Source organism: Plecotus auritus (assembly GCF_963455305.1).
Source record: "Plecotus auritus genome assembly, chromosome: 11".
NCBI lineage: Eukaryota > Metazoa > Chordata > Mammalia > Chiroptera > Vespertilionidae > Plecotus > Plecotus auritus.
In genome coordinates, this window is record NC_137777.1 from 4,734,459 (window position 1) to 4,750,371 (window position 15,913).

The 15,913-nt window shown below is 38.6% G+C and overlaps 1 protein-coding gene across 1 annotated transcript in view; it reads right to left on the bottom strand.

The window, feature by feature from the left end:
- EFR3A (EFR3 homolog A) overlaps positions 1 to 15,913 on the bottom strand; it is a 57,891-nt gene that overhangs the window by 13,842 nt on the left and 28,136 nt on the right. The window contains exons 8-18 of the mRNA XM_080646926.1: positions 15,625 to 15,703; positions 13,965 to 14,100; positions 12,094 to 12,261; positions 8,293 to 8,407; positions 7,312 to 7,363; positions 5,385 to 5,557; positions 4,618 to 4,693; positions 3,742 to 3,903; positions 2,977 to 3,108; positions 1,760 to 1,827; positions 703 to 830 (exon numbers count right to left, since the gene is read on the bottom strand). Coding sequence (XP_080503052.1) covers positions 703 to 830; positions 1,760 to 1,827; positions 2,977 to 3,108; positions 3,742 to 3,903; positions 4,618 to 4,693; positions 5,385 to 5,557; positions 7,312 to 7,363; positions 8,293 to 8,407; positions 12,094 to 12,261; positions 13,965 to 14,100; positions 15,625 to 15,703 — 1,289 coding nt within the window. The remainder of the gene's footprint in view (positions 1 to 702; positions 831 to 1,759; positions 1,828 to 2,976; positions 3,109 to 3,741; positions 3,904 to 4,617; positions 4,694 to 5,384; positions 5,558 to 7,311; positions 7,364 to 8,292; positions 8,408 to 12,093; positions 12,262 to 13,964; positions 14,101 to 15,624; positions 15,704 to 15,913) is intronic.

Sequence of the window (15,913 nt, forward strand, 5' to 3'; positions counted from 1 at the left end):
AAGTGAAAATGAAGGCGGAGGATATTGTTTGATTTTAGTATCTAAAGTAAAAATCGACTGTAAGACACCATGCAGTTTTGCCTTGAAGCACTACAGAGTTACTGTGGTCAATGACAAGAACAGAGGAAGCATAGAGTGTAGAGAAGAAAGCATATTCTTAACTGTCAACGTTTGAGACTTCTTTGCACAGCAAATGATCTGTACTCTTTCACGTGACAAAAGCTGCCTAATTCATTGAGCTTAGTAAACACATTTACCGGTAACTAATTAACCCATTTTCACCCATTTCCTAAGTTAAACTCAACACTGGTGAATGAGGGAAGATCTTACGGTCCTCCTTTGTTTAAAGCGTATTATTATTTAGTGCAACTATAACAGTCACTTGAAGATTAAATCTGTTCGTGATAAAATCATATCCAGGGGTGGGCAAAAGTAGGTTAATAATGATAATACAATAATTAAAAAAATAAAATAACAGTTTAGCATACTTACCACTGTAAACTTACTTTTGCTCATCCCTGTGTATACCTTTAGAGACTTACTAAGTTTTCAAGAGGAAAATTGAAAAGTACAAGTAACCCTCCTTAAGCATTTGGAAAGCTGTGGTACAGTAAATATACAAACTATTTTCATTGCTAATTGAGAATGGAAAAGTTACTGAAACATATCACTAGATGAGAGCTCTAATCAGCCTCCGCTCACCTGTGACTTGCGGTACGTATGGCACTGACAATCTCTCAACACTATAGCCACTTCCACCTAGTGACTCCGCAATCTTGTTGGTCAAAAAGTACAAATTTTTGTCATGCTTCTCCAAAGATTTTGGAAGCCTGTCAGATTGATCAAACAAAAGTAATTTAGTGTTATTTAAATTACCGAGCAAAAATAAGTTATCATTCAAACATTCCAGGTCAGAGCCTAAATATTACAAATGATCTGTAATTAGCAATAGGCATAGTATAATTTAGAGGACTAATGTGAACTCTTTACAGCACAGGGCACGTGGTCCCTCCTATTAACCATTCTGCTGTGACTCACTCCCCAAGAGCGTTCCAATGGTGAGGTCCGGCTTACATTGTCCTGCTGGTATTCACACATTAAATGATAAAGAGGACTAAATTCAGCTTTACCGTGCAAGGTGATTAACATCTACTGAGAGAACATAACATGCAGTCTGTGACAGTTAATGAAAAACCGTATGGGCCAGCAAGTGACAGGAAGCACTGCCCAATCACATGAAGTTTCTCTTTCCTATCAAACGGCCTGATTTTATCTTACGTTGATGCTTTCAATAAGAAAACCGCTTTTAGAGCCCACAAGTGTGAAGAACATATTGTTCATTTATTTTGTTTGTTTGAATAGCAAGGAAGAATGTAGCGTATGAATTATTAATTTTCCTTAATAGTCTTTCTCCCAGAATTTTATGAGTATTGTTATCTATTATGGAAAGTCTTGAACAGGATATTGTATTTCTTTAAAGGAGTGTTCATTCATATGAGAACACGCTATTTAGGAGATATATCTCCATACTAAAAAGATAAATATTTTTTTAATCAAAGGCTGACCTATGTTTGCACAAGCCTATATTTATCATGTATAAGAACTTCTATAGCAAGAGAAAGAAGTGAGATGAATTAAATGCCAGAAACATAGATTATTATAAAACACCAGAAAATTATTCTCAACAGCTGATTCCTTTATAATCACTGACCGGTCTCTCAAGTCAGCATCCTGCCTTAAAATGTGAAGATTTACATACGTGCACTTATCTCTGAAAACATGCTCTGGCAGAAAATAAGGGGCTTCCATTGTCCGAATTTCAATAACCTGAAAAATACCCAGAAACAAAATAAAAATAAAAAACCTCTCTTCTCGGGACCTTGCTATGAAAACGTGGAAAGCTAAAACAACAACAAACAAAAACTAAACGTATATAAGAAATACCATCCCTTTATTTTTAAATTTAAACTATGCTTACAGCCCAAACGCAGAGTTCATTTTGTTTTTATATTATCTTCAAAACTCACCAGGTAACAAAATCCTGACAATAAAGTAATGCATGTAGTGAAAACACAATGACCCGTTACACCTGATTAAACCCACTGCAAAGGATCAGAACACGTATGTTCTCAGATGCCTCTGCCGTGGAAGTCCCTTCACAAAGCACAGGCCCTCGCACGGCCCTCACCGTGCTCCTTCGGCAGCCCTCGGGAGGTCTCAGAGCACGGAAGTCTGGCTCCTGCATCAACTGCGAGCAACGGAAGGGGGTAACTGCTTTCACAGCATTAAATAGTCACTTGTTTAGTGAATGAATGAGTTTTACTTCTTAGAATGCACTAAATCCAACTGAGAGGTGAACTCCCAATTCCATAAAATGAGGTTCCCCTAAAACAGTGGTCGGCAAACTGCGGCTCGCGAGCCACATGCGGCTCTTTGGCCCCTTGAGTGTGGCTCTTCCACAAAATACCACGGCCTGGGCGAGTCTATTTTGAAGAAGTGGCGTTAGAAGAAGTTTAAGTTTAAAAAATTTGGCTCTCAAAAGAAATTTCAATCGTTGTCCTGTTGCTATTTGGCTCTGTTGACTAATGAGTTTGCCGACCACTGCCCTAAAATGTTTTTAAATCATTCAAGTAATTATTTAATGAGTTGCTGAAAAAGCCAAATATAGTTGAATGATAGAGAACAAATCTCGAGAACACAGATATTCAACCTTTGAGATCTGGCTCAAGTAGACTGGTTTAAAACAATAACAACAAAAATAGTAACATTTAAGAAAATTTAGATACTGAGATTCATAATTGTTTAATGTAGTTTCCATTTACAACAAAAGATCCAGAAAAGACCCAGTCACTGCATAATTCTATAGAATTATCTGAATTTGATACATAAACATCAAAATTGAAATTAATCATCACCAAAAGAAAATGAGCCATGTTTGTATAAAAACCAAGCTGAGGAGCTTTCGGAATACCTTACCTTGGTAACATGCTGGCAAAAGGCAGGGACGGCTATCATCTGGCTGACGAAGTTGAGGTAGGCTGCCACCAGGGCCATGATGCCGCAGCGGTGGAACATGGGCAGGCTGTCCTCGTTGAGGATGGCGCTGTCCTTTAACAGAAAGCACAGCACAGGCTTAGGCCCCCAGGTTCCTCTGGCGCCACTGAGAGCTGCGGGGGTTTGGAATGCTAACCAAAATGTCACCTTATAAGAAGTTATTTTTTAAAAATTCCGAAAGGAGAATAAATGCCCATTTATAAAAGAGTAAAGTCTCTCAACTAGCTTTTCCTAAGAAAAAATAGTACATATATATTAAATATATAAACATCTCTCTCTCTGATATACAAATATAATATATATATATATATATATATATATATATATATATACACTCTCATTGCTTACTGTCCTTTATTACATAACCCTTAACCCCTAACCAATCAACTATAAACATATTATTTAATGACTATCTTCCCCACTGAGCTCCAAGTATGAGCCCAGGGACCATGCTGTCTTTTCATCACAGTATTTTCCTGGGGACTCGAATGTTTAGCACACAAACAAATGCTTTCAACATTTGTTAACAAAACAAACGCCTATGGTCATTGTCTTGAGTATTTTAGGTTTAAAACCAGACACTCCCTTTTAAAAATTCATGTCCTTGGATAAATGCAACAATGCTTTAAAGATGGTATCTGTTTCATACAAAAACGTTTTCCTCAATGCAAGGCTACGAAAGCATACCTGTAAAGCAATGGCTAAGCGAATGAGATCAATAACCACTTCTTCATTGGCCAATTCGATTGTCATAAGAGCAAGAGAAGTATAAAGTAACTCATAGTTTTTCTGAACATTGTCTTCCTCTTTACAGCCCAGATATATGTGCCGATACAGTTGCTGCCCATTCTGAAAAGGGTCATGACAGAGGAAAAAGATGTTTGCTTGAAATGTAGTAAAGGCAGATTTCACATGCATATACCCTCTTATAAAGTAGCTATCTTCTTACACAATATACGGTGGAAGAGAAATTTAAACTGATAATTAGATGGTCAAATTGTATTCCCATCATTAACATCAACAAATATACCAGCATAAACTACAAACTAACAGAAGAGTTGAAGAACAAGCCTTAAATAAAAACAGGAGGTAGGAAATAGTGTTAGTGTCAACCATGAAAATACTTTCAGTAATATTTGAAAAGACAAAAACAAACTGCAGATTGATATAAACAAAAACTAAAATGGATGGCAGGATTAGGGGAGCCTTGGTAATGATGGGGAAATCTGGCTGAGGGCAAAGGTGCTAAGGCCGCCTGGTCTTAGAGGGGAGTCCCTGTGAGGCGGTTAGCACTCGTCCAGGGAGAGCCTTGCAGGTTCTGCTATGCGCTGGCATGAAGTCCCCAAAGGCAAGTCTAAAGGTGACATAGAGGGGAGAGGTTCAGAAATTGCCAGGGATTGCACCGAGGTTTCCCCCAAAACCAAACCAACTCAGTCTATTAATAAAGTGTGGCTTCATTTCAAGGCCATATGTCAACATAAAACTACCTAACTATTCAAATGGCTTTCACTGAGATCATTATTTAACTTATATCATGCATTATTTTTTAGAAGATAATCTTACCTTTTTCATGAAACTTGTGTCTTGTCTACAGATTTTTTCTCTTTTGATCTTTAGGTCAGCTACGTCAGGTATTATTCTAGAGATAATCAAGATATAATTTTTTTTTAAATATATTTTATTGATATTTTACAGAGAGGAAGGGAGAGGGACAGAGAGCTAGAAACATCGATGAGAGAGAAACATCGATCAGCTGCCTCCTGCACACCTCCCACTGGGGATGTGCCCGCAACCAAGGTACATGCCCTTGACCGGAATCGAACCCGGGACCCTTCAGTCCGCAGGCCGACGCTCTATCCACTGAGCCAAACCGGTTTTGGCAAGATATAATTTTTAATAAACAGCACATTTAGTTACAATATCACAGCTTATGTGGCAAATCAATAGCTATACTTAGGAGTCTGAACTATGTAACACTCATTTCAATGAGCATGTTAAGTAAGTCTATTATGTAATCGTATCGCTGACTTAGGAAGTTTAATTAAGAATTTCATAAAGTAATCTTGACTCCTAATGCCATTTCTAAGTTTAAAGCAAAATTAAAATTCATGTAACTAGTGACCACTAGTAGTTGAGATCTCTGAAAAGACCTCTAAACATTTGTTATCTTAAACTATACTGATAATTAAATACTCTTGATACCAATTAAATAAAACTCTGGATTAATAAAACCTGCAGGTCCTAGATTTAAAAATATCACAACACTTAAATATGTGAATGTAGAAACTAAAAAACATCACCATTAAGCCTATTTCAAGATGGCACACTACCTGATCCCTCGAAGCTTTGCCCTGTTGTCATGGCGATCCATGAGGTTATGCATCACTTCCAAGACTAACTGTCTCAATTCATAGTCCTCCATGAGGGATGGTGACAACAGAGGATCCAGAAAAGACCCAGGGAGCGCAGTAACAATGGTCTTGGCTTTGTACCCAGAGGTGACCTGAGTACAGGGAGGAAGATCAAAGAAAAACAAAACGCCGTTGTCAGGAGTCCTTGTTTGGTAAAATTCTCAAAACTGTTTTATGAGAGCCACAAACTAAGGGGAACAACTATGGACATTAGCCTGAATTTAAAAAAAAAAAAAAAAAAAAAAGACTATTGTAAGGTAATGAGGATTTTACTGAATTTCTGAAAACATCATTCGTGAAGAGAGTAACCGTAATGACAGCTCACATTTTCCACACGCCAGGCAGCGGTCTAAGCACCACGTGCATCAGCTGCATCCTCCCCACATCCCTGTGAGGTGGGCATGCGTGCATCCCCACTTTATACGAGAAAACCGAGGGTCAGAGAGGTTAAGAATATATGGGACAAGTAATCAGTACTAAATGAATATAAGATTAGCTAGCAAATGGTTCAAGTAAGAGCTGAAAATGTTTAAATTATTCTTTTAAATTAAGCAGTTTAGGTTAACAGGAATACATTTTCAGTTTGAAAAGTGGTACTTTATTACATACTTGATTTGACATTTCTGAGTGAATCCCTATATTCTAAATTGTAAGCTTTTCATATCTTCAGCATATCTTAAATGCTGTTAAACATTTTAATTATACCACACAGACCTTCATTCAGCTGACTACGTGGTACAAGTAGGATTAGGTCAAGATGATCTACTAGGGAATTTGTTTAATGAAAAATAGGACCAGATAAAATTTGAGGTGGTAATTTAAATGTATATTTATATTTGCAAACATATTTGGAACATGTATTATAGGATGGAGGTGACCTTATAAGCAAGCAAAGATATTGGTGAGACAACTGCTACTCCCCTAAAAATTAAAAATATATCCATGTCCCACACCACATATAAAAATAATCTTCAGATCAAAGTTTTAGATGTAGAAAGCCAAATTTTAAAAACTTTTGCAAGAAAATATAAACAAATGTGCTTATGTCATCAGAAGAGGCAAGGAGTGAAGACACAAAAAAGAACGAAACACAGGAATGAGTGATAAATTTGGCTATATTAGAACTTAAAATTTCTTTATGACAAGTTCCATGAACAGGAGTACCATGAAAATTACAGAAGATGTTTCTGTACTTCTCCCTGGGTATGAAATACTCCTTTCACAAGGTGAAACCATGGACAATGAAGATGCGCAGACTAACTGTTGACAGTACTGACGGGGAAAGGACCCATTCCAAACAGTAAGCCGGGACCAGCATTAGGTGAGGGGTCGCTGCGGCAAAGATGAATATGATTACTGTGAAGTGAGCACAGGGCCTCCCATGTTAGACATGCTTTTCCTTTCCAGCTACTTATGGCTGAATCATTTCCCCAAGAAGAAGCCCTGATTTGGTCCGTACGTGAAAGAAGAGCACGATACACAGACACACTGGATTTCAGCCCAAGTTCTATTCTTTAGCTCCGTGACGTGGTGACCCTCCTCCACTATCTCCAGCGCAAGTCTCTGAGCCCAGGCATCTCCATCTATCACAGGGCAATACTGCCTGTCCTCTGTATGTTTTATCATCATGAATGCCAAATAAGACGACAGGAGAAGTAGGAATAAATAGTAAAAGCATAATAAAACATAAGAAAATGAAAGCCTAATATTTAATTACATACACCACAGAGAAAACTAACCATAAACAGTACCTGACTATATAAGAAAAGAGGCTCATAATGTAAAGCTGCTTTCACCTCCTCAATAATGTAAGGAGGCGTGCTCTTCACCTTCGTAAATGTCTTACCATAAGCAAGGATCTCAGCAACATTATCTGAATCCGCCTGGTTCCCAAGTCCCTAAAAGACACAGCATACTAGCATTATCTTATTAATAGTAATTAACATCCACATGACTTCATTTACTTATTATTTACTGATTTTAAAACTCTACTCATATTGGCTAAGTAGATTTTAATAGCTAAGTCATGGCTCCCTTTATACTCTAAGTTTAATATGAATTAAAGAGCTAAATGTAAAAAAATAAAATTCAAACAAAAATATTAAAGTTATTGGCTCTCAAAGGAAACAGATCTATCCATGTAATGACATGAAAATTAAAGCATATGAATATATAACAAAACAACACAAAAAGATACCATAAGTTGGGAAATACATTTACTGCAAATATAAGTGACTAATATATTTAAGAGGTAGAACCAGATGATTCAAAAAACAAGTGGAAAATGGGTTATCTAATTAATAGTCAAAGAAATGTAAATCAAATAAGACTATTATTTCCTTACTAAAGTAGCAAAACACACAAAAATATTCACAAACTAAAGCTTTAGCATGTTGTAAATCAAATCAAATCTATAAAATGAGGTGACCAAGACACAGGATCTTTAAAATCACTTTCAGTTTTAGAATTGTAGGAATAAATCAACATTCCTGCTACCCTGATTTTAATTATTAAATTTTTACAGAACACTTGAGGCTTTACCCTAAATACCTAGGTATATAGACAATATCCAAGCTAAATAAACCTTCCATGTGGTCCATAAAAGACACAGAAAATTAGAGAATTTATGATATGCTGAAAACTGATTCTAAAAGCACACAGTGCTGATTCAATTGCTTAGCAATCTAGCACCATAAACATACTACTTTCCACAGGACTTTTAGTGCTAGTGATTAAAGAAACAATACAACACTTTCTGGATTTCTTTAAAATGAAATTAAATCAAGATTATGTTGAAATTTATAGTTGGAAAACTACATATGCATACCCTAGTTGACTGACGTCCAAAGTATGAGTGGATGTTCCAAAAACTGGTACCTTCCCCATAATGAACATCATGATTTCTGACCTCTGATAATCTGGTAGGTTACTTCCAAAGAACCCTATAAAAATATTAAGATAAATTTTACAAATTGAAATTTCTCCATATAGTAAAAAATTACATTTTATACCAAATCTTTCAATATGTGGTAAACAATGTCTTTAAACACTAATGAAATTAAAATTTCATTTAATCAAAATCATTTAATCATAGATAAGATTTATATAATTGACTATAGTTAACAGTGGAAAATCATCATCAATTTGAGTTGGAGTTTTAGAAAAAGGAAAAAAACACCTTTTGTTAGTATTTCTAATGAACTCTTGTCCATATACTGTGAGCCTACTTTTTTATTCTAATAAGGAAGTCAATAATGAGGACACACTTAGGTAAAGAGGTCAATAATTAGGTTACTACCTTGGTTTTCCTAGGATTGTTAAATGTTTTAGAATGTCATAATGGGCCACTCTGTGAGTTAAATCAAAACACATAATTCAGCTGATGTTAAAAAACAGTAACTTGTTTACTTGTCATTTTTCTCATGCACTCTTGGGTTTTGTGGATATTTTAAACTTACCTGCTATAGGTTTTGAAGGCTTAATTCCTGGTCATAAAATATTTACAAAATTTAATTAACACTTAAACTTCAAACTTTGTTGTTTCTTTGAAAGATCGAAACAGGTATCAAATCATGGCTATTTTTGTTCAGATCTTAAAATGTACAACACAATCATTACAGAGACCTTCTGACTTGTAATCAGCCCCTATTATCTATATACTAGAGGCCCGGTGCACAAATTCGTGCACCAGTGGGGTCCCGTGGCCTGGCCTGTGTGATAGGGCTAAAACCGGCTCTCCGACATCCTGCGAGGGGTCCAGGATTGCGAGAGGGTGCAGAACAGGCCAAGGGATCCCACCGATGCATGACTGGGGCCGGGGAGGGATGCAGGAGGTTGGCCAGCCAGGGAGGGACCGCAGGAGGGCTCCAGGGCATGTTCGATCAATCTTGCTCAGTCCCAATTGGCCAGACCCCAGCAGCAAGCTAACCTACTGGTCGGAGTGTCTGCCCCCGGTGGTCAGTGCATGTCACAGCGAGTGGTTGACCAGTCAACTGACTGCCCGCTGGTGGTCAGTGCACATCATAGCAGCTGGTTGACCGGTCAACCATTTGCCCTCTGGTGATCGGTGCACGTCACAGGGAGCAGTTGAGCGGCCTTAGCATATTATGCTTTGATTGGTTGAATGGCTAACCAGATGACCAGACACATCATATTAGGCTTTTATATGCAAACAGACCAAACAGCAGAACAATCGAACAACCGGTTGCTACGATGTGTGCTGACCATCAGGGGGTGTGTGTGGAACATGGTGAGCGTCGGCAGCAGGCAGCAGAGTGCGGAACATGGCAGGCATCGGCTGCAGCGGGATGGTGGAGCAGGTGAGTGGGGGCGCCAGACCAAGGTGGGGTGCCAGTGCTGTCATTGGAGCGAGCCTCTGGTGCAGCCGTGGGCAAGCCCGCGGGCCAGATCCGACCCGTTCGGCTGTTCTATCCGGCCCGCAGAGCCAAAAGAGCGGAGGGTTCTCTTGCTCTCCCCCTCCGCTCCTTTACTTTGAATTTATATTAGTTCACACAAACACTACATCCATGCTTTTGTTCCGGCCCTCCGGTCCAGTTTAAGAACCCATTGTGGCCCTCGAGTCAAAAAGTTTGCCCACCCCTGCTCTGGTGGTTACTAAAAATTCTTTGCTCCCACACGCCACGGTCCCACCGGGTGCTCGCACCTGCTGTTGGCGCCGGAGCCGCCACTGACACCTGCTCCTGGTGCCTGGTGCCAGCCCCGATCATTCGGCGCCATCAGCAGGTGTGAGAGGCAGCTGTAGAACCCGATCGTCCGTCAGGGTTTCTCCACCTCCCCCTGCTCCTGAGGAGCGATCAGGGTCAGCAGCTGCCTCTTGCACCTGCTGCTGGTGCCAGCCCTAATTGCTCCACGCCGTCAGCGGGTGTGAGTGGGGCTGGTGCTGTCAGCACATGGGAGCGGTGGTGGTGAGAGTGGGGCTGCCAGCAGACAGGGAACGGGGGTGGGAGGTGGCCACAGCGGGAGGGGCTGGGCTGGGGTGCATAAGATGGGCCGAGACCGGCCCCTGTGCCCACAGCAGCCTCACAGCCCACAGTTCCTTTCAAGGTGCACATATTCGTGCACTGGGCCCCTAGTTGGAGTTAATAATAATCTACTTATACAAACTCAAGTTGTTCTACTCATGATTTTAATTGGACATGAGTTAAAAATCATTTCCCATTATCACATACTTCAGCAATAAAAAATCGCATGATCTTAATATTACTCAATCTGCATAAAATGTATTATTCTAGCTAACACTTAAGGAACATATATTTTGGGAGAAATAAACTCCTTTGTATTTGGACCTCACAACAACCTTATGAGACTAGTTACTATTATTAGCCTCAGTTTCGTCTAGTGGACATGAGGACAAGAGAGGTTAAGAACTCACACAAGAAACTACACAGCTAATATTAAGGCCTGAGATGAGGCCTATGCCGTTATCACTCTCTCCTTCCTCCTTATAAGGTACTTTTAACTCTCCAAGAACCCAATTAGAAATGTTTCTAATCACCCTACAAAACTGGACACTGACTTTCTGTTCCAAGGGAGTCTGTTGTTACCACCAGGACATAAAGTCTCTAGCACAGTGGTTCTCAACCTTCCTAATGCCGCGACGCTTTAATACAGTTCCTCATGTGGTGGTGACCCCCAACCATAACATTATTTTCGTTGCTACTTCATAACTGTAATTTTGCTACTGTTATGAATCGTAATGTAAATATCTGTGTTTTCTGATGGTCTTAGGCGACCCACAGGTTGAGAGCCGCTGCTGTAGAGCCTAAGACCATCGGAAAACACAGATATTTACATTACGATTCATTAACAGTAGCAAAATTACAGTTATGAAGTAGCAACGAAAATAATGTTATGGTTGGGGATCACCACCACATGAGGAACTGTATTAAAGGGTCGCGGCATTAGAAAGGTTGAGAACCACTGCTCTAGCATGACTCACTGTGAGGAGAGTCCTGAAATTAACTCCTTCTCTGTACCCATTGCTTGTACTGGAACTGCTGGATAAAAATGCTCATGACCCCCAGAAACACAGCACGGAGCTATGTTTTGGTAATTTTAAGAGAAAGAACTTGGCCAGCAGCCTCCTAACTTCCAGTGCTGAAGCTACAGCAGCGTGTCCCAAGGCCCACAGCCAGGAATATGCATCTCACCTGCTACCTGCCAGGGCACCGAGAACTTCAACAAGGAAACCAGAAGAGTGGTTTACATAGAAATCTTACTTTCTGTGCTGCACTGCATTTATTCTCTGTCATGTTTTAATTTTCACATTTTATTTCTGAATGTGTTGTGTCACAGAAATATTGCTCAAATCTGCTGTATATTCGTTTATAATGAAATACTTGAGAAACAATAAGTTAAACATTCTAAAGTAAAACAGTAACACTGAATTAACTAGAAGTTGCAAAAGCAATTTATATTAACTTTGTGAAAACAAGATGAGCTGATTTGATATACCATCTTAAAATATCAATGCAAACCCATAAACAATGCAAATCAATTTAGGAGTCACAATGAAAGCTAAGCTTACCATACACTGATACCAACTGTTTAAGCAAGAGCTTCTTAACTGCTGCTTCACATGGGAGTTAGGAAAGGGAAAGGGACTCACCTATCGTTTGGATGATGGCATTCTGCACGATCTTCTCGTCGTTGTCTTTGGAGGCTGAGTTTAAGCTGACACTGCCCATCGATCCCCCCTGGACATCGTTCGCTTCGAATTCCACACTGAGACGCAGGTGCTTCAACAGCGTGTTGAAGACCTCCAGCACCGTGGGTCCTGGAGGGGGTCATGGAGGTGAGCAGACACCCCTTCCCAACTGCGCACTCAAAGCCAACTCCCAAATTCCTCCAGAGATTTCTGGATATGTCCTAAGTAACTGGAAATACTCACTAATTTATGCACTAACCAGTTCATTAAGAAAGTAAATGAGACGTATCTAACTAAAGTCCCAGTTACTCCAACAAACACTTACTGGCATCTCTAAGCAGCTCACTGTTTGAATCCCTGTCTAAGCCACACAAAATGTGTATACACTTATAAAGATTTCTCAAAACTTTCTACCTATTTAATCTTGTCCATTCAAAATAATATGTATGGGGACAACATTTAACTTGACTGTTGTGTCAGAATCCATAGAATTATGATATTATAGCTCACTGTAGCATAGGAAAGTTATTTTGCATCCGTTGCAGCTGAAGAAGGAAGAATTTGCCTCAATTACCAGACAGCCAGCCACATTCTAACACTTTCTGGGATGTACAGCGCCCAGCACATGGCAGCCCCACATAACTTCCCAATGATATGCCTGCTGCCATCTCTTTGAGGTAAGTTACAACATAAGCAGTGAGAAGTCATATCAAAAGGCCTACTCTTATTTGACAGTGAATGAATGTGAGAATGTATCAGTAGAATATTTCCACTTTGATTTTGAACCAAAAAAATATAACCAGATTTTCCTCCTAATGCCACTAATTTTGTTAAAGACCCTTCCATTCTTCTAACCACGTGTAGGTAAAAAAATCACGATCTGTCCCGTCCCTTTTCTTTATCCGTATAGTCAGCTATGAAATCCTGTTGACTTGACCTTCCTATCGCTGCCATCGACGTTAGTCCCTTCCCTCACGATGACAACCCCTGTTATTTCTAATGTCCTGCATTTTGCAGCCAGATGAATTATCCTACAATATATCTCTGACAAAGATTATAGTAACTCTTTAATGAGTATCCATCAACTGCAGAGCTGCATCTGTGATCTGGCCACAACCTGAACTTGAAAGCCACTTCTCTGACTTCCTCTGCACAGCCACCACACCTTGTAGCCAAACAGGCTGCATGATATTTGCTCTTGCCAATCCACTTTCCCTCACTTCTCTGACCCTGATTTTCTTATAGGTCTGTGGTCGGCAAACTGCGGCTCGCGAGCCATATACGGCTCTTTGGCCCCTTGAGTGTGGCTCTTCCACAAAATACCACGGCCTAGGAGAGTCTATTTTGAAGAAGTGGCGTTAGAAGAAGTTTAAGTCTAAAAAATTTGGCTCTCAAAAGAAATTTCAATCGTTGTACTGTTGATATTTGACTCTGTTGACTAATGAGTTTGCCGACCACTATAGGTGATCCAATTCTGCCTTTCATTACAGTACTAGGTAGAGTTGTTTAACTCTAAGTAAACTATGTTTCTTTTATTTGTATCCTCCCAAATCTTTAGCATATCATTGGCATCCAAAAATCTTTATTAGAAAAAAGGAGGAATGGAAGGAGAGATTGACTTGAGGGGAAAATGCTTAATTAACTGTACACTAAGTAAGTCTGAGAATAATCATGTGAACCCAAAATTTCAAAAAAAAGAATTACAGCACATTTAAAAACATTAGAAATATTTTCAGAGGGTTTTGCATACACTGTGCTATCGACTGAAAACATTCTGAAATAGATTAAGGCAGTCGTGGTTTCTCTGTTTCTGTTTTTTTGCTGGCACTCACCTATGGAACCTTTGGCAGCAATGGCGACAGCCTCTAACAGAACCTGAATGATACCTGCTCGAACCCGTGGAGAATCTTTTTTACGAGCATCAAGGTGCCCTAGAATCTCCTGGATCACGTGGTGAGAATACTGAGCCTGAAAGAAAAAAAAAAGCCCAAAGACATATGAACTGTTATATGCATCCCAGCAGAATTCATAACAAGACCACGTGACACTTAGACGTCCAATAACAGGAGCCAGTACTTATGTTACAGAACAATATGTAGCCATTAAAAATCATCCTTTTAAAGAATAAATAGGGATACTGGAAAATATTTATGATATCCTGAGTGAAAAAAGTAAGTTGCAAAATATTAGGTTTAATAAAATTCAATCTGGATTTTTAAGAGTATAAAAGACTAGAATTATATATACCCAAATATTAAAGCTGGCCATTTCTGGCAGGAGAATTCATGAGAAATTTTTATTCTCTTTATATTTTTCTGTAATTTCATAAAGAACACTTACATACTCTTACAATTTGATAACAGAACAAAATGTTAAAAAACAAACAGACATGACATTTATAGTACCTCTCTCCTACCCAAACTAGATAAATACTGCTTTTTATTGTGAATACAAACAATGCTACACAAAGCTTTAATCTAATCATGAGCCATTATCAAAAAGAAAATCTTATCAATGTGTACCTGATGAAATTTAAATCAAGAAGATATGAAATTTGCAATTTACAACAGACATTTTACCAATATACATAAATTTGATCAATAACTGTAAATGCATTGGGATGCAAGTCTAAAAAAGCGTAAGTCTTGTAAACAGCACACCTAGGATATAAATCCTGGTATGACAGACAGTAGAAGTTGTGTTTCTTACAACCTTACCTCCTTTGAATTAATGACTTTTATGGTACAAACATACACGGTGTAAAAACAGACCTAAAATCCCACTAATTGAGAGCTAACTGGTCTGTTCTGGTTTCGAGGGAAGACAAAGGGTCCTCTGCAGTAGACAGGAGTGTCCCAGCACAGCTTCTACAAAGACCAGGAGTGAACACAGGCTCTACTGCAGAGTAGATACTCAATGAACGGTCGTTGTTATCAGCTACACACTGCTGTCACAAATATCAATTCCAATACTAGTTTATCAGTGAAATAGAAGTGCACAATTGTATTAAATAAATGCACAATAACAGCACTATCATACAATCATTTCATTCTTTTTATTACATCCTGGCAAAGAAAAACAATTAAGTAGTAAATAAAAATAAATGAGACAACAAAATTAAGAACATGTTTTATATCTTATAGCAGCAATTTTCAACCTTTTTCATCTCATGGCACACATAAACTAATTACTAAAATTCTGTGGCACACCAACAAGTGTATTTTTTTGTCACTCTGACTAAAAAGAAAAATGGTATCATTTTGATGCATTCAGACTGAAAGGCTATTGTTGTGTTGCCTGTGGTCATTTTTTAAAATTTGGCAATCTCAGGGAAAAGAGGTTGGTGCCCCTGACTACATAGTCAGGTACTGCATGTTTTAACAATGCTTGTGGGACACCAGTGTGCCGTGGTACACTGGTTGAAAATCACTGTCCTACAGTGTTCTATATCTCTGATGAAATGATTATCAACACAGAACCAAAATTACTTACCTGAATGGAATACATTATAATTTTAAAACAGTGAACTGCAAATTCATTGGGATCCCACAGTTTGTGATGATCTAAATGCCTGTAATTAACAATAAGAAAATTACTTTAATAATTTCTTTTTTATTAAACTTATTTTCCTTTTGAATCCTTGACAACATGCAAACCTTTGCAATCAAAAAATTATTTAAAAGAAAGTCAATGTTCTAATTCCAGATATATGATATATATTTCCCCCAAATGCCAAATTCTTTCATAAAACACCAACAATAAAAGGCTAGAATATGTGTAA